A 19,777-nucleotide genomic window follows, 5' to 3' on the forward strand; every position below is an offset into this window, starting at 1 on the left:
TAGTAATATCTTAGGATGAAAGTGGCATTTAATTATAACATAATTTTTTTATTTCTATCATTTGAGAATAATATATATAGTATATATACATATCTAGTATATGTATATATGGTATCTGATATACATATATTATAGATATTTAGAAAGATGTTTTAGTGTTTGTTGATTTTGATAGTTATTTGGTGAAAAAAAGTGCTTCTCATTATTTTGTTAAAACTCTTTATGTTGTTATTGGTGATTATTTTTTATATTATTTTGCCGTATTTTCATGACTGTTTTGATCAAATCAACTTTCAACATAGGAAGCTGAATCCAAATATTGCCCACATTTACATTTCATGTTACAACTTTCCTATTTTTCTTTTTCAGTTAGGGAAGATTGATGAAATAATTCTGTGAAATAAATCTGCTTCAGATCTAGAATCCAAGGTCAGATGAGACAAATCATTAAACCTTTTTCAGACACTACCTGTCCATTTTTCATGTGAACATTTAGGTACTCCCCATTGACACTGTGGCCGTGGACCAGGGTTCCGGAACTGCTTCTGGGACGGACTTCAAATGCAATTTCAAACTTCAATCCAATATTGAAAGATTCATCTGTGGAGATAAACACTATAAACTCCCAAGAACAGCAAGATCATATTTGTAACTATGGTGTGATTTTGTAATTATATATCTTTTTTATCTGTTTTTGAAAGTTTGATGCATTTTTTAACAGATAAGTAGAAAGTGGCTTTTCCATGTCAAACTCACTGGGGAAAGCTCTGTGGGGAACCAAGATAACTAACGCATCCATCCTGTTGTGGGGTGTGAGGCTGGCAACAGCACACAAAATATGTGTTATGGGAGCTCAGGGGAGGAGAAATTAATTCCAAGTAGCAGCAGCACTGTTGAGTATTTCACCAGTGAGGAGGACGGGGCAATCTGGGCAGAGGAAGCAGACTGAACACAGCTACAGAGGCTGGAATGCTTGGAGAGCTCTGTGAAGGCCATTGTGGCTGGACTGTCTCTGCCAGGCGAGAAGGAGGCATGGTGAGTGGGAGCCACACTGGGAAGGGCTCTAGTGCTGAAGTATGGAAGTTAGGCTTTATTTTGCAGTCACTCAGCAAGAGAGCTGTCTTGATTGGACCTGTATTTTAAAATAATTCTCAAACAAAAACCTAACTGGTGCCAGTGCTGTACAGCATTTCAGAGGAGAAAGAGCAGAGAAAGTATTTAGGAGCTGTTACTGAGGTGATCCAATAAAATTCTTATTAAGAATAGTTGTGTTTACTCCAAGAGACTCATGGCAAACCAGGGCATCTAAATACTGTTCATTTAACGTATCTTATAAATCATTTAAAATTTTTTCTTGCTATTAGTTAATGCTCATGGAGTAGTATGCAAATTGTGCAGTTTGCTCCGCATTCCCAGCTGTCCAAACCATTAAGAGTTCTTATCACTGAAATTCCATGAAAGGCTGAGAATTGTAAGTGTAGGTGTTTTAGTGTAGGGGTAATGGTGGATGAGGCAGGAAAGTAAAATCATGAGCTAGACAAAAGAGGAAATACTACCTCTGGGTGTTGTGCTGGATATGGTGGTGGTTTAGAAAGTATACTTGGCTGCAGTGTAATTTCTTTATTCGAGGCATGTGCAAAGTACCTAAGTGCCTTGAGAGCAGGGAACATGCAGCTTTATACCCTTTCCTGTCCTCATTCCGGGCACTTATTTTGGTGTCTTCCTCACACCCAGTGATTGCTCCATAGAATATTCTTGGAATGAATTAGATGGTGATTGTGTGTAGTCTGCTAGGATTTTATTTATTTTTAGAACTGTTATGTCCCATCATCTGGCACAGGGACTGCCTTACGGGAGGCATACAATAAAAACTGAATGAGTGAGAGAGTAATGGTCAAGGAGAATAATAAAAATCCAGAAATAAAAATTTCTGAAGGATAATGTTGTCTGCTGGTGTTGCAGGTCTTGGGGAGAAACTGGGACTTCCTTTAGTAGAACAATGGTTCATGCCAAGAAGGAGCAGAGCAAGACCTCGAGGAGCAAGGTGGCCAAAAACTGACATGGATCAGGCCACGGAGCAGCACAGACATTCTAAAGGAGCCCAGGTGGTCTTCATCCAGAAGTTTGGCAGCTATGGAGAAGCCTGGTCAGGGAGAGTATACAGGGATGGGGACTGTATGTATGATTTGGAGTGCAGGAGGGAGAAAGATGGTTCTTGTGGGAAGAGGTCATCTTCTAAGGGCTGAGTTTGGCATTCTTAAGTTTTAACCCTGGGTCTGATATTCCCTGTTAGCCATCTCCAGGAAGAAGCATTTCATGACTGATATTTTTAACATGACTAATGTTACCTAGAACCACATATCCTCCTTCTGTTGAAAAGTAAGTTCCTGTTTCCATGGGGCCTTCAAAGCAAGGGGTCACACTGAATGTCTGAGAAGCAGAGGTGATGGAGGCCCCATTGAGCTGGAGATTGCTGAGACAGCCACTAAAACTGTAGATGGAGTTAATCTGAGGGAAGAAGACATTTCTTAAAATCCATTTTCTCAACACAGATGCACCAAGGGGAAGCAAAATGAGGGGGTTTGAGTCCTGAGGGAAACCAAATAATTCCTTGTTGTATTTATTTCAGATATCTCAATGATCAGTACTTTCCTGGATAGTTGCTTTTTAACTGGTTGTTTGAAGCTGGAATTTTGTATTTGACAATGTCAACCTGTAGTAATTAAGCTATGGACATTTTTATATTACACTTTGACACAATAAGTTGCAGCTGTGGTTTTCAAATTGCATATTTAGAAGTATCCTAGTTTTCCCTCAAGAATGACAGCTGCGCCAAGATCACCTAAGGCTGATGAGGGCTAGCAAAGTTCTTTACTTAAATCTACCATAGTCACATAAACAGCAGAAAGCTTTCATTTCTGGTTTCATGAGCTGTTTTTGTGGTTGAGAATTTATCACATCACAGGACATGAAACTTGGGCCACTTTAGATAACCGATTTTGTACTGCATTTGGACATTTTACAAAAGAGATTGCCATGGAATTGGGGCTGCTTATCTAAAAATCTAATTATAATGTAAACCATCTTTTTTGATTCATCTACATACATTAATGGGTCTTAGAAATTATTTTTAGCATTGCTAAAATAACCTATATTTATGTGAAGAAAAATTTAGTCCTTTGATGCATTCTTTTTATTGCTAAATTTTTTTATAAGTGCAACATTTTTAATTTTTGAATTACACAAATGATATTTTTCTACTATATTCTCACTTCTCCCCAGGGTAACCACATTTCCTTATACATTTACAAATTGTGTGTGTGTGCGTGTGTGTGTAAGAAACAAAAATGGGATTGTAGTTTGCATAATGATCTGAAACTTTTTTTCACTCAATAATGTATAATGCAATGATTTGCTTTCTTTTTTGTTATGCCTTTACATTAAAAGTATGGGTACTTTCTGAACAAATAAGATCCCCTTGAGACGTAAATTTTCATGATAATTTATACCTCTGAAACTTTTTCATTTCACATCTACCTTAGAATCGAAAGATTACTTCTGACTTTGTAATGCCACAGGGCAGACAGGCAGCCCATAAGACAGTACTTTGATGTCCCATGTCCAGAAAACTACAGCTTTACTGATGCTAGTTTCCAGTTTCTTAAGTTGTGAAATGAGGGCCTCAATTAGGTGATGTTCTGGCTCTAACGGTCAATGGCTCTACCTGGTCATGCCTGGCTTACCTGAACATTTTTCACAGCCTTTCCAGGAGCCACACCTCCCAAATAAATGGGACCCTTGATTTTCCAGGTAGCTTCAGTAGGAGGAAGACTTTCTTCTAGGACTCGAAGACCATCAATTACCAGTCGGCCACTGCTCCTTTCTCGAATAAATACCACCTGGATGAAGAGAAGGAAAATAGCACATCTCAGGTACATTCCAAGATTGGAGAAAAGGCTGTATTTCCTTTTCTTCCAACTTTGCTATTGCAATGCTGTGGGAAATCTTCAGAAAGTTTATTTTTAAAATGGTCCCATCTCTGAAGGTCAGGAGTTTATCTCTTCTGTTTAGTAGGCTTCTGGCAATGCAGTTTTTGGAATGGCAGAAACTTTATCCCTCATTTGATTCTGTTTTGTTATACAGCATATGCCTTTATTGTGAGTTGTCTCCAGGCCTCTTTGCTTTATATACATAGGTGTATTTTTTTCCTGCTTATCTTCCATTTACCGCTTCATGTATTAGAGGAAGTGATCCATATATTTTCTGACCATTAGATAGAATGATTTAAAGCTTAATTTCTGAATATAGCTTATGTTTTTCCATGTTCTCTATGAAGCTTTTCCCAGTTAACCAGGCCACATATGGCCAGAACAGGCCATATGTTCTCTCCCACTTAGATTTCTTGTGATTAATTATAATGCATGTTACATTGCTTACTCTTGACATTACATACCCACCAATTTCTTTCAATATTTATCTGCTCCCACTGTGGTATCCTGTCTTCCTAACTGATTTACTGTTCACTTTGTATCTTCCACAGCTTAGCCAATAAAAGACACTCGGTAATAATTGTTGAAAAGTAACAACCTATTGGCAGTAGAAAATAAGTGAGAAATCATTAAAAACTAAATTTCAGTTTATGTTGACCACTGATCCTTTGGTTAAAATAATTATGCTCAGCCTGTGTCTCTTTTTAAATAGTATGCTTCAAGACTTTTATAAGGAATACAATTTTTTGAAATTGAATTCTGAGTGTGCAGCAGCAGACTTTTAAAATGGATATTTCTAGAGAGAGTAATGGAGGCCCATGAGTGTCCATTTGACAGTGGTAGCTATTTGCTGATAATACTGTTCTCTGCCTTCAACTTACATCATGCCACAGGCCATCATTGTATTTCTCCTGGCTTCTAATCTTCAGTTTCTTGTGACCAACATTAAACATGTAAACCAAGCGGCCGTGGGCCAAAAATAGAGTCATAAAGTCATTCTCTTCTTGATCTGAGACATAGAAGATCATGCCATGGGAGGAACGAGTTCTCAGACGAATGGAAAACTGAGATCTGGTAAATGAAAAGAAAGGGATTACCATACGTAAAATGAGACTGAGGATAATCTCTAACTTCTTTAAAATAATACAGTGTAAGCAAGAATAAATAAGTAGCCATTCTATCTAATCCCAAGCAACATTATTCCATACTTCTACTATTAATGAATATTACATTAGCATGGCTAGTTAAAAAATGTAAATTCTTCTCTACTTCCTTGTACAACAAGGATGTATTCCACATTTGAGGAAATGTTGTTTCAGTTAAGGATCTTACTGTGTCTTGCTTTGAAAATATGGCTGCAGGCTGGGTGCCATGGCTCAGGCCTATAATCCCAGTAATTTGGGGGGTCAAGGCAGGAGGATCACTTGAGCCTGGGAGTTCAAGACCAGCTTGGGCAACATAGTGGAACCCCATCTCTACAAAATTAAAAAAAAAATTATCCAGGGATGGTGGTGCACACCTGTAGTCCCAGCTATTTGGGAGGCTGAGGTGGGAGGATCACTTAAGCCTGGAAGGTTGAGGGTGCAGTGAGCCATGATCATGCCACTGCCCTCCAGCCTGGATGGGAGAACAAGACCTTGTCTCAAAAAAAAAAAAAAAAAAAAAAGCTGCAATTTAGTAAAAATATGTATGTTAAAGAAATTTATCCATGTGGACAAAATACTAGTGAGTAATGCAAATAATATCACTTGTGTGCTATCTAAAATACAGACTAAAATTTTTTCCCAGTAAAAATTAATTAGTGGATACCATGTGTAAAAAGCAGCCACCTGAGTTTGTAGAAATTAAACAAAACCTTCTAGAAATTTAACCACAGGCTATGGATAAGATACATTTACTAGGTTAACTTCTAGTTTGATTAACTCTAAATTCTTCCCGAAAAATAGAAAATACTGATTCTGCCTATTAGGCAGGTAGCAAATTATAAGACATTAGAGATTTCTTATTGAATACTTTGCCTCTATGAATGTTTGACAGAGCTATGTAAGACCTATATAAAAATATTTGGGTGCTAATACTATAAAAATAATTCTTCAGTAATATCAGATAACCTGGAGATTTGTGAAATACTGGAAAGAGGTGATGGGGTTGGAGATAGCTGGAGGGTCATAGACAAACAAGCTTATTTGTATTTTCAATGCTTTATTAACCTTCTAGTAGTTCGAATGCACTCCCATTTACAACCTGAAAGCAATTTGTATGGGAAAGGGAGCGTGATATCAAGGTTAGATGATGAGTCATTTGAAACTTGCTCCATCTTCCCCTCCTTGACTGTCTTTTCTTTTTGGTCAAATACAGTAAACTCCTGGAAGAATATTGTTTTATGAACCTTACAAATGGAAAATCACAGAGAATATAATTCTTTGGATAATATAAATCATGTACTATTTAGTACTTATTTCGATGATAACATAATAGGATTAAGGTGGCACAGAAAGGAAAGATAGGTAAAAACGATGACATGTGGCAAACAAAGATGGAGCCCAGCCATGTCATTAAGAGTCTAGGAGTATAGTGTGTTACTTTACTTTGCACCAAAATCTCCTTTTAAGTGTTCAAACTCTTGGCGACTGTTGGCTGTTCCTCCATATTGATAGGCGTGCTCTATTGCTCTAGGGCTGTTGGAAAGGTGGCAATGAGAGTTTCTTGGAGTATTCCGCTCTGGGAATTTCAGGGCAACAGGATCCCATGAAGGTGCATCTTTACTTTTCCCTCCCTATAAAAGTAAACCAAATTAAGGGATAAAAGTGACATACTAGCACCAAAAAGTACTTTGTGATGTCCTTATCATTAATAAGGATAAAAAATTTGTATATTATTTGTGCATTTTACATTCATGGAACATTAGGCCCCCTCTCTTCCCTACCTCTACCGCTATGAGCAAATGACAGCAGTAGCTGCAGCAGTAACATCAACAACATAGCATTTTAATGAACCACAAATTCTTCCACATGGTAGTAAAGCAAAGTTAAACTGAAGCTACAGAGACAACTGCTCTATCATTTAAATTAAGTGCACATCTTAACCAATAGTGAAAAGTGGCAAAGTTGGCAATTAAAATGACCCTGAATCAATCAACAAAATCCTTACATAAGAAACAATATTAATATTACTTTAATACACAGATTATTACTTACGCATGGTATGTAAAAAGTTAACATAGCAACATCTTCAAAATACTTAAGGAGATTTTTGGTGATAGGATATGTAGTAGAATTTTATGTGACAGGATATAGAACAATTTTTAAACACCTTGTGCTCTTAAAATTGCATGGCCGATACTAAAATTTAGAGTTGTGCAAGTATAGGCTAATATTTAATGATTATTTAGTTTTAATTTCTGAAGCAAAATAAAAGTAAATGCAAATAAATTCAAGTATTTAGTCACTTATTCAAGCAAATGTTTAGTGACTATCCAATGGGTAGAAGTAAAGGGGAAGGAAATCCATGATTATACATTCCTCCCATGGGTGGCATGTAGTGGGGAATAGAAAGTCAATGAGAAATGATTCCTGTTTTTTAAGGAACTGAAAATTAATTTGGAGAAACAGTTATAACAGCAAATTGGAAAACAGGGTTGGTGCCAGATAGGACCTTAGATGATTGCTGGAGGTTTTGTTTTTTAGGTGATGAAGAGCCACACAGGTTTTGAAAGCAGGGAGGGAGTGGCCTGCTCTGACCCACCTAGGAAGACAGCTTGCAACAAGGAAGGCCTGATAGAAGAGGAAATGTGTGGCAGCAGGGAGGACAGAGACACAGCAAGAAACAAGATGAGCGATAGGATTAGATACAAAAATTCAGGATTACTGAATGAGCACACGCAGGCAACAGACAAGATGAGAGAGAGGATTAGATCAGAAAAGTTCTGGTTCAGGATTACTGAATGAGCACACACCTTTATTCCCAGCCCCCCTATTCCCATTGAAATGTCAGAACAATGTACATAAAAATAAATCCACAGCAGTCCTGGAAATCTGAGAGGGTTTCTACTGGCAGAACCAAGCCGTGTGGAATTTCTGGAAGATATAAAGTAGATTGGAACAGATGGACAATAAAACCCTTAATCTCATAAGGGCAAAAGACAAGACCTACAAAAAAAAAAAATAGTGTTTTAGCTAAATCTCAGAATTACATTCAAAATCTAGATGTGATTTTGGGCAGAGGGCAGGTTAATTAATTAAAGGACAGACCAGCTGTGCCAGTGTCTCTTGCTCTCAGGGCAGCAGCTCGTGCAGTTGGATTTTGGCAGTGGAGACTCTCACGGTGGTTAGGTTGGAGAGAGATGGGAGCTCATAGACTCTCATTTCCTAAAGGAAAGCCCACCTGGTTCCACCATTCCCCCTTCCCTTCTTTATGCAGTTGTCAGGACTCATAACCTGATTTTTACTGCAACAGAAATAAGGTTTCTCTCTTGGATGGAGGAAATATACCCAGCTACCAGTACTTTTTGGTCCAGGCTCTCGCCTACAAATAATGGCCATAGCTTCAAGCCGTAGGTGGGCAGAACGGGCTGGAGTAGGGCTGCCAGGAGATTCTTTAACTCTAATGCCTTAGGAAAATTTTCCCAAATCTATTTCAATCCCAGTGGAGTAATATACTTTATGATAGGAGATATGATCACCTTTGTCTCAGTGAAAGGCCCAGCTGGAAATACTTTGCACAGGGCCTGTAGTGAGGGTAAGAGAACAGAGTGAGAGTGAGGGTAGGGGACTTTCCCCAACTCTGGCTGCTTCCTGTTCTCTCCATTTGGATGGAAAGGATCTCACGCTTTCTTAGTCAGTGTATCCACTTAGCTCTAGGTGCTCAGTGAAGCACAGGGTTATTTGAAACAGAACAATCTCAATTTACCAGCCTTGCCTGACTCTGCTTCAATGTGGGAATACATGACTATGTAGGTGCGTCTCTCATCTGCTGCAAAAATCAATAAACTCTGATGTCTTTATATATGGCAACCAAATATGCTAATTCTTCTGCAGATACACATTCACACTCTTAATAATGATAAAATAGCCAAGGTATAACTTAATTACTTTATACCATACAACACAGAGACTCAGTTTGTTATCCTAAGATGGGTATGTATATGGTGATTCTCAATGAACACCACTAGACTTTGGCTTTACCAGTGTAATTTTTTGTTTTCTCTGTGGGCCTATTAGTTGCAATCCCACTGATAGTACCAGTTCAATTTAGCAAGATTCTTTTGTGTCAGATAACAACCAAGCTAGTTGAGCTACTGAAGAAAAAGACGGCAATGTGTTATACGGATATAGGGGTATCTTTTTTTTTTTTTTTTGAAACAAAGTTTTGCTTTTGTTGCCCAGGCTGGAGTGCAGTGGCATAATGTCGGCTCACTGCAAACTCTGCCTCCCAGGTTCAAGCGATTCTCCTGCCTCAGCCTCCCGAGTAGCTGGGATTACAGGCATGCACCACCTTGCCTGGCTAATTTTTGTATTTAGTAGAGACGAGGTTTCACCATGTTGGCCAGGCTGGTCTCGATCTCCTGACTGCTTGATCCGCCTGCCTCAGCCTCCCAAAGTGCTGGGATTACAGGTGTGAGCCACCGTGCCTGAACGGGGTATCTTAAACAATCTAAGATAGTATTGTGGTGTCCCAGCAGGGGCTAGAATCAATTGGAAAGCTAGAAAAAATCAAGGCACTCCCTTTCTGGAGGTTTCTGGTTTCTCAGAGCATCTCTTTTCATTTTTCTTTCTCGACAGGATAGCTTTCTGCCTTTCACTCTATGAAGCAGCTTTTTTTCCTCTTTGTATAATTAACATAATGCCCTTAGGTTTACATGTTTTCTATTCAATGGCCAGCTCAGGCAGATCTCTCTAGGTTCTAAGTTTCCAAGAAAGAGAATCTGATAGCCCAGCTTTGTGCATGTGATCTACCCTGGTCCAGTGATCTATATCCAGGGAAGTGAGGTCTTGCATCTAAAACACAGGGCCTGCCCACTGGGTAGGAAATCAGTTCTTAGAGAACAGAGTGGTTTGCCAGATACCCTAGCATGATGTCTGTTACAATACTTGAAATGTTCATTATTAAACACGAAATGAGAAACTTTTCCCAATTAAATTTGAAACGTAAACATTGTTAAAAAAATTTAAGACTGGAACATAGATGATAAGACAGGTATTCACAAATACCATAGGGAAATAGAAATCAATGTTACCTTTTTGGAAAGCAATTTGCCTTGATTCAGTAATTCTCCCTCTAGGAATCTATCTTAAAGATTTGTTCAGCAATACACTCAAAGATTTATCTACAAAGATCTTTAGCTTCCAGAAAACTGGAAGCAACTAAAAGTCTATTAATGGTTAAATGAATATAATAAGTGAATAAAATGGGATATTAGGAAGTGATTGTGAAAATAAATTATTACAATCCCAATTGCTTTGGTGCAGCCTTAATGAAAATTTAGGTCAGAGACCACATATTTTTCTTGGTAGTTATTTATGAAGCTGTTGAAACAAGGGTCAATAAAGGAAAAGATTAGCAAATGTTGATATTCTAGTTATCATAAAATATAATTGAAATCTATGGTGATTCTGTATCTTGTTATTACAAAGTCAAGTTTCTGTCTAACACTATTTACCATAAAGGTTAGCAAGTTTCCTATAATACAGAAAAACTTCTGTTAATAGGGCTGTTGATTATAACCTTCAGACTGAATGTTTGTTGGGAAATCACATTTGATAGACAACTTAATTTAGAAAACTGTGTTTATTTAAAGGGGTAACTGTGTTTGCTTGAGAAGGTTGATGTCCCTCATCAACCTGTAATGTTAATCTGCTGCCTATGACCCTCTGACCAGTGTTCAAGTGCCAGATAAAAAAAGTTTCAGGATAAATCTTTTAGCATCAATGTATGAAGGTAACAGCAAGACTCTATTAGAATTTTATAGTATACTCTGAAAACTCCTTCATAGTATCTTCCAGCAAAATCCTTCATGAGAATCAATGAAATTATCTGTCTTCCATGTCCAACTCAGGAAGGGATCCTAAGAAAGTACTAAGTTTCAATTATACACACACACAATTATTTTGTTAACATTGATAAAGCAGTCATGTATGAACAAAGAAGAAGTTTCAAGAGGATTGAAAAAGTAGTCCACATATGCTCATATATATGGAAAATGTCAAGATATAATGGTCAGTGAAAAACCATCAGAATGGAGAAGCTGGTGGAGACACTTCCCTCTTGCTGATGGTCCAGAAGCCAGCCTTGGACGGCAATCAGTTCTTCCCCTGAAACAATGCTCAACCTCACTAGCATTCAGAGAAATGAAAACTAAAACCTCAATTTGTCCATCAGATTGGCAAAATTATAGAAATTTGATTATATTCATTGTTAACAATAGTGTGGGACAATATGTTCTTTCAAATGCTGTTTGTGGGACTGTAAATTGGTATTGCCTCAATATTGAAAATGCGTATTCCCTTGAGCCAAGCAATTTTACTTTTAGGAACCAATCCTCCAGAATACTGTAAGGCGCTATAGAGATATAACCACTAATATTCACTGAATCTTTACTCCATGCCTTGCACTATACTAAGTGCATATCATTTCATGCATTAACTCATTTAGTTTTTGTTACAACCCTATGATGCAGATAGCTGTGTATTTATTGAACACCTGTTATATGCATTGTTCTGAGTGCTTATTATACATCAGGGAACAAGATGAATGAGCTTGCATTTTAGTAGAGGAGACAGATAATAAATAATAAACATAATAAAGAAAGCATACTAATAAAATATAAGTACTACGAAAAAAGAATAGAAAGAAGCAAAAGAGCAGCATTACTGGTGGAAGGTAGGAGACAGGCTGCAGTATTCAATAGGGTGTCAATGTAGGTCATTGAACAGATGAGAGTTGAGCAATTGTAGACGGAAGAGAAGTTGTCTGTGCAGATAGTTGGGAGAAGCGCGATCCAAGCAGAAGGGAAGCCTGAATAAAGAACCTAAGGTGGGAGTACACATGGCCCATTCTAGGAATAGTTGGGAGGCCAGTATGGGGAGAAGACTGAGAGAGGTGGGCAAGTAGGAGGAGATGAACTCAGGGTAAGGGGCATGGATCACATAGGGCCTCTTATGAATTATGGTGCCTTGGGCTTTTACTCTGAGTGTAGTCGGGGGGCCATTTGAACACAGTAGTGACATGATATGATTTATATTTATAAAGATCTGACTGTAGGGTTGAGAATAGGCTATCAGGGAACAAGGTGGAAGCAAGGAGACCTGCTGGGAGCTATTGCAGTTATTCAGATGAGAGTTGGTGGTGGCATGGGCCAGGATGGGAACACTGACACCTGAGCGCGCTCTTAAAATTGGATCATGAAAGAGGTGGGGAGGGTTAAACTGAAAGAATTAGAAGGGATTAAGGGTCCCACTTGTAATGAAGGCAAATAATGTACAGAGTTGCAGTAAATGCATGAGAAAGAATAGTAGGATGGAATTTTAGAACTCAAGAGTTTGATAACGGAGTAGCTTTAGCTGATGTCACAGACCAACTGTGCATGTGAGTGGTTGAAGTGAAGGCCCAAGAAGGAGGGGAAAAACCAGGGTAAGATCAGAAACTTGAATATTCCATGATTGTGACAAAAGCCTGAAATTGTTACACAAAAGCAAATGATACTAGAGAATTATAGTACCAAATAATATGTATTATTTATACAAACTGTTAAGTACAGGGACATTTTAACCATTGTAAGGGAAACCATTGTAAGTTGGAAGCATGAATAAATAGCTGATTCAGACTGTTCATTGGAACAGGAACTGATGCAACAAACACGGATGAGCCTGGAGGACATTACATTAAGTAAAATAAGGCAGGCACAGAAAGACAAATACTGCATGTTATCGTAAGTGGGAGCTAAAAATGTTGAGTTCACAGGAGACTAGAACTGTGGTTATCAGAGGCTGGGAAGGGCAGCGGCGGGAGGAGGATAGGCTGAGGTTGGTTAATGTATACCAAATTACAGCTACATAGGAGGAAAATGTTCTGTGTCTCTATAGTATAGTAGAGTGACTATAGTTAACAATAGTTTATTGTATATTTTCAAATAGCTAGAAGAGATGATTTTGAATGTTCCCAACACAACGAAATAATAAACGTTTGAGATAATAGACATGCTATCACTCTGATTTGATTATTGCATATTATATGCATGTATTGAAAGACAACTCTGTACCCCATACATTTGTGTAATTATTACATGTCAATAAAAAATAAAAAATTCCTCTATAACAAACAAAAAATTAATACAACAAAGCTGGCAAACTAGAATATGTGATACTGCAAGAATCCCATCTTTCCTATGTATGTAGTTGCAAAGGATCAAGTATATTCTCTAAAACAGCAGTGTCTAGAACTGTGTGCGTGGAAAATGATGACAATTAGGAAGTCAGAACAGCATTATCTTTTACCTTTTTATTCTGACTTGCTTTAGGCTTGGATAAATTTTTTCCTTTTTTATGGAGGAGAAACAATGGTGAAGACTCAATGGGACACTCATAAAGAGAAGTGTGGACCTTTTCAGTATACCGTTGGAAATCTTCAACCTCCACATCTCTATCCACCCTGTGTTTGTAACAGAGGAAAAAATAAATATTAAAAATACTGTTTAGAATTACATGATGAAAATTATGGAAGTCAAAGAGCTTTGGCAATTAAAGTGTGTGTGTGTGTGTGTGTGTGTGTGCGCGCGTAACCAGGACCCTTTAAATTACATTCAACCAGTTAATAACTATGTGCCTGGCATCACACATTTATAATAATGAACATCTTTTCCCTCAACACACTCTGGATGATTGGAACTGCCTCTGTTTCTTAATCTATATTAAACTCCTCCCTTGCTTATTCTTTTTTTTTTTTTTTTTTTTTTTTTTTTTGAGACGGAGTCTCGCTCTGTCGCCCAGCCCAGGCTGGAGTGCAGTGGCGCGATCTCGGCTCACTGCAAGCTCCGCCTCCCGGGTTCACGCCATTCTCCTGCCTCAGCCTCCCGAGTAGCTGGGACTACAGGCGCCCACAACCGCGCCCGGCTAATTTTTTGTATTTTTAGTAGAGACGGGGTTTCACCGTGGTCTCGATCTCCTGACCTTGTGATCCGCCCGCCTCGGCCTCCCAAAGTGCTGGGATTACAGGCGTGAGCCACCGCGCCCGGCCCTCCCTTGCTTATTCTTGTACTTAAGGAACCCCTATTGGCTTTGTTAAGGACCTAGATTAATAGCTTTCTTTAAAGTCATGCGTTAAATTAAGACTTTTGTAAACCTCTGGGTATGTTACTCTGTCATTAATGATAAGTACAAAAATAATTGCACCTAATATTTTTAGCTTGCTGTATGCCAGACACTGTACAAGTTGTTTTATGTGCATTATCTTCTCATTTACCCCTCATGACAAACCTACCAAGCAGGCACTATTATTATCTGCATTTTGTAGGTGAAGACATGAAGGCTTACTTAGTCAAGGCCATTTGGAAATTAAAGGGCAAAGAACCTACACAGAAATGCAAGTATGACAGTTTCTCAAGCACATATAAGCTTTTAATTACTATCCCCTAATGCCTCAGATACATTTCATAGTTCTCATTTTTAATATTTTTGCTGTTGTCTTGATTTTATTTATCAATCATGCAGATTCATTAATAATAAAAATATGATACCTGGTAAAGTAGGCATTACTTATGCAGCCAGTGAAATTAGCATACTGAGCACTGATTGGTGAGCCACCGAAGTAAAACTTCTTTTCACCTGCTTGTGTCTGTTCTATTTTCCCTTTGGTAGGATTCTTACTCCCAACTCTGCTTTTATCTACTATCAGTTCATATCTGCAAAAGAAAAAGGCTTATTTACAAACCACAGAGCTAGCATTTTACCTTGACCCACTCTAGTTTGGATAAGCAGGTTTCCTCATGAAATGGAACATCTGGTTAATGAAAAGACAGTGAGTTGCCAAACTCTTCATGAGGCCCAGGATAAAATGGCTGGATATTTCTATATGCAAAAAAGATTCTCCAAACCAAGATTGGAATTTAAACCCATAAGGCAAGAAATTCAGATGCCTAGTCATCAGCATTATTTGTGTGTGTGTGTGTGTATGTGTATGTGTGTATAAAACAGAGCATACCTCATGATGATAACTTAATCACATTTGTGGAAGACCATTTCCATGGCAAAGCACATTAGATTATTTTGATCCTTACTGGAAGTGGGATCCAGAAAAAGCCTCCTCATGTTTTCTGTGTCCACGTGTCCACAAAAGTGGACATAGACTAGTAGCAGAGGTTCATTTCTTATTCCAGAAAACTTTCTTATTACCAAAAATAAATTCAGTATTATCTATTTTAAAGATGAAGTTGGAGCTTTTAAAATGTGGCCATAAATGTTGCATTCTCAGTTGTGTGACTCAAGGTCTAAACAAGACCAACATTGGCTGAGCTCCTTCTATGTGCAAAATACTGCACTCCGTTCAGTATGTAATATTAGTAGGCATTTCCATCAAGAAGATTATAACCTATTGTTTTACGGGAAAAAGAACCCTTGTATTTATTTTAAGAAATTTCATAGTGATTTATTTTACATATCTTGGAAACTAATAGCAATACTTTTTAAGGAAAGTAAATTGTTCCTTCTAGCATTTTTGTTTTAACATTAGAAAAGGTGTAGGAGAACCTATTATTTATAGTGGTTTTTGACATAATCATGTCCCACAAATAGACATGGTAGAAAGAATATGAAGTGAGGAAGCTGTACCTTGTGGGTGAGACAGAGGTAATGACGAAGTGGGACAGCCCATCATTGTACTGCTTATCTACTGACTGAACTTTGATTCCCTTTACATCCATGACGACAGTACCGTTATCCAGTGAGATGGAGAACACGTCTGACTGAAATGCAAGCACAAACATGTAAGTAGGATCCAAAAGTCTAGGGATCCAAAAGATGGAAATGTTTTCAACATTTACTGAATGGTATTGCTTTTTTTTTTTTTGAGGCAGAGTCTTGCTGTCTCACCCAGGCTAGAGTGCAGTGGCATGATCTCGGCTCACTGCAAACTCCGCCTCCCGGGTTCAAGCAATTTTCCTGCCTCAGCCTCCCGAGTAGCTGGGATTACAGGCGCCACCCAGCGCGGCCAGCTAAGTTTTGTATTTTTTAGTAGAGACGGGGTTTCACCATCTTGGCCAGGCTGGTCTTGAACTCCTGACCTCATGATCCACCCGCCTCGGCCTCCAAAAGTGCTGGGATTACAGGCATGAGCCACCGTGCCCGGCCTTGAATGGTATTGCTTAAAGGCAATATAGTGTGTAGGAAATTTGCTTGTAAAATAATTTCTATAAATAACAACCAAGAACACCCTATTGCTTGTACTGGTATTGCTTATAAAATTAGACACATTTCAGTAGAAAATGTATCTCCTATATTTCCAACTGAAAATTTTTGGTGACTTTGTTATGCTGAGAGTTGTTAGCTCAGTCTCAGTTACTTTCCTACTTTCAATCTCACTTTTAATCCCTTCGAAAAGATGATAATTTAGGTCTCCTTGGGGATGTAGCTAGATGACTAGGCAAGGGTTAATTTGCTAGTTTGGCTTTTTAAAATCTTTCACTTTTTCATCTATAGAGGCAGAAGAGACATTTTAAAAAGCAAGTTAGCTCTTCTTATCTGAATTAGCTTATTGCTTATCTTAAAATATTTGGCAAATATTCATCTTGCTTCTCTTTCCTTATATGGGCACCAACTTCTTAAGTCTGCCCTCAAAATAGACTACTTTTTGTGGGCAAAAAGTGTTACTGAACTAACCAGGGTAGTCTGAGGCAGGTTTGGGGTCCGAAGTTCTACAAAATGCTTTGGGTAAATTCTCACAGATTCTACTGATTCCAATTAAATTGGAATATAAATGTGTCAGATGCAGGTAATATATATGAAAAGTGAAAGTTGCTTTCAGAAGTTCTATGATGACCTGGCACATCAGTGTATATATTGATGATGACCTTTTCAGAGACCCACTAGTTGGATGTTACGGTCACCAATCCTCTACAGACCTTATTTTATTCTTGAAATAGCATATCTTTATAAGCTGAGCTACAATGTTCTGTAGCAAATCTAAAAGAAGCATGTATGTTCTTTTTACCCTTTTATAAATTAAATCACAGATGTGTTTGTTCATAGCATACAAACAGGGACTCTTAACAATTTTTGTGCTAGAAACACCTTTGGCATTTTGGTAACACATAGGGACTCCTTCACAAAATAATGTTTTTAAATGTATAAAACAAAACATATAATAATACAAAGGAAACCAATTATATTGAAATACAGTTTTCAAAATATTAAAATAAATAATCTGTGATAGTATAACTTTTTATTAAGGCATTAAATAATAAGATTCCATAGCAGACCTAATAATATTAGAAGTAGCAATGAGCAAAAATGACATTCTGAGATTTCTGTGACAATTGTAATGTGAAACAAACAAATCTGTGATTTCTATCAATGACAAAGTCGCAGGTACTGGTAATACTACTGTGGTGTGTTGTCTAGATTCATAATCAAAGGAAATGATCAATTTCAGTGAGAGAAAATAAAGATGTAATCTTTTCCCATTAAGTCCACAGACCCCCTGAATTCTATCCATGATCCGTTGGGGGTGGGTCTATGAATTCCAGGTTAGGAACTCCTGATAAACAATACATGTAATATTTTTAAAAGTGTTTGAAATGAGGCATTCTGTGTGTCTACATGTGAGTCAAAATCTGAATAGAAAATCACTTCTAACATGCATTAAAAATTATTTTTAATAGGCAAAACAATTATCACAAAGAAGTTTCCTCAGAGAAAAACAAATACTTACTCCTGAAGCATAATAGAATAGTAACCCATTTGGTTGTAATGTTCGGAAATTAAAACCTCCTTCAAAGCCATCAAAGAAAGATATTTTCTGAATTGAAGCAATGAAGCTCTGTCCATTGAAATATGCTCTGCGAGATATCTGTGTGCCAAAACAAGTGGAGATAGTGTTTTTGAGAATTATCAAATGCTTAAAACTATCAACGTTTCACATACGGAGGGCCTTGCCTGTTAGTTTCTATGTAAATAGTTTATTTTCCCACTTCTGGTTTATGTTGGAATTCAGGCATACACCAGGAGCTCCTCTGAGAGATAGGGTTTCATCTTCTCCGCTGACTCCAACCAGAGTGAACAATGATGCTAGCACACACCACTTTAGGTGTTAGATGCCCCACCCATAGAAAACTGAAGCAAATGAACAAGTCACAGAGGAATCCCATGCACAAGAGCCCTTCAGGCTTAATGGTTCTTCTTTCTGGTGGTGGCAGAAAGGAACCCAAGGTGTACCTAGGATCAGAGAGAAGCTGAAAAGAGCTTTTCCAGCTTTTGGGAGTGTTAAGTATGGTGTCTATTAAAAAGCTTTTGACTGAGTGGTTCTTACAAGAGAGTCTTCTGGGCATCCATAACCAACTCCCAGGGTTTCTGTCTGCTCCAGTAAATTGAAATCTTTCTTTTGGAACTGGAAGCCCTTCATGCATCCTCTGAAGTTGATATCTAGGGGAAGGTGTGCTCTGAGGGTCCTGGAAAAGAAAGTCAGCCTCACTGATACAGCCATGATGATGATGTTACCCTGCATATGTAGGCTATGGAATTTGCATTTATTTATAGTCATTTGTAACAGCTTTATAATCATTCATATTCTCATGCTTTCTTTGATAGGCACACGGCAATGTCTAATCTTTGCCTATAGAAGAGTTTTGTTCTGAGTCAAGCCAATTTGTTCTTTATAGTTTTCAAAATGCTTTAACTTACATTATCTCATTTCATCTTTATAACAATTCAGTGAAATAGATGGAGATGCTATTATTGCCCTTTAGCAGGTGATTATTAGATTGAATCATAGGGAACTGACATATTATACATAAAAATAATCAATTCTTAGTAATTCCACAGGGTTTAACCTATAAAATGAAACTAAGAATAAATTATTCACTTATGTCACAAGTGATGTTAGGATTTGAACACAGGTCTTCAGACTTTTATTAATCCACGTTGTTAATGAATCCATTTTGGCATTATTTCCAACACATCTGTAATCAACAAAGTTTAGGGGAGAGTCTTAATGTTTCATTATACATAATACACAACCCTTTGGATAACCTTAAAAATTTGTGTAGCTCAGATGCTATTGGAGAGCTCAAAATGGGTTTAAGGCTAAAGCAAAAGTAACTAAGAGCTATTTATGACAAACCCACAGCCAATATCATACTGAATGGGCAAAAACTGGAAGCATTCCCCTTAAAAACTGGCACAAGACAGGGATGCCCTCTCTCACCACTCCTATTCAACATACTGTTGGAAGTTCTGGCCAGGGCAATCGGGCAAGAGAAAGAAATAAAGGGTATTCAATTAGGAAAGAAGAAGTCAAATTGTCCCTGTTTGCAGATGACATGACTGTCTATTTAGAAAACCCCATCGTCTCAGCCCAAAATCTCCTCAAGCTGATAAGCAACTTTAGCAAAGTCTCAGGATACAAAATCAATGTGCAAAAATCACAAGCATCCTTATACACCAATAACAGACAAACAGAGAGCCAAATCATGAATGAACTCCCATTCACAATTGCTTCAAAGAGAATAAAATACCTAGGAATCCAACTTACAAGGGATGTGAAGGACCTCCTCAAGGAGAACTATAAACCACTGCTCAATGAAA

At 37.8% G+C, this 19,777-nt stretch overlaps 1 protein-coding gene across 2 annotated transcripts in view; it reads right to left on the minus strand.

Annotated features, from left to right (window-relative positions):
• LOC105499731 (laminin subunit alpha 4) overlaps positions 1 to 19,777 on the minus strand; it is a 148,829-nt gene that overhangs the window by 6,311 nt on the left and 122,741 nt on the right. For both annotated transcript variants that reach the window (XM_071096337.1, XM_011772502.2), the window contains exons 27-36: positions 18,504 to 18,642; positions 17,907 to 18,044; positions 15,809 to 15,942; positions 14,719 to 14,883; positions 13,481 to 13,634; positions 6,578 to 6,765; positions 4,871 to 5,060; positions 3,744 to 3,899; positions 2,349 to 2,508; positions 470 to 600 (exon numbers count right to left, since the gene is read on the minus strand). In XM_071096337.1, the coding sequence (XP_070952438.1) occupies positions 470 to 600; positions 2,349 to 2,508; positions 3,744 to 3,899; positions 4,871 to 5,060; positions 6,578 to 6,765; positions 13,481 to 13,634; positions 14,719 to 14,883; positions 15,809 to 15,942; positions 17,907 to 18,044; positions 18,504 to 18,642 (1,555 nt within the window). The remainder of the gene's footprint in view (positions 1 to 469; positions 601 to 2,348; positions 2,509 to 3,743; positions 3,900 to 4,870; positions 5,061 to 6,577; positions 6,766 to 13,480; positions 13,635 to 14,718; positions 14,884 to 15,808; positions 15,943 to 17,906; positions 18,045 to 18,503; positions 18,643 to 19,777) is intronic.

Source organism: Macaca nemestrina, chromosome 5, assembly GCF_043159975.1.
Source record: "Macaca nemestrina isolate mMacNem1 chromosome 5, mMacNem.hap1, whole genome shotgun sequence".
Taxonomy (NCBI): domain Eukaryota; kingdom Metazoa; phylum Chordata; class Mammalia; order Primates; family Cercopithecidae; genus Macaca; species Macaca nemestrina.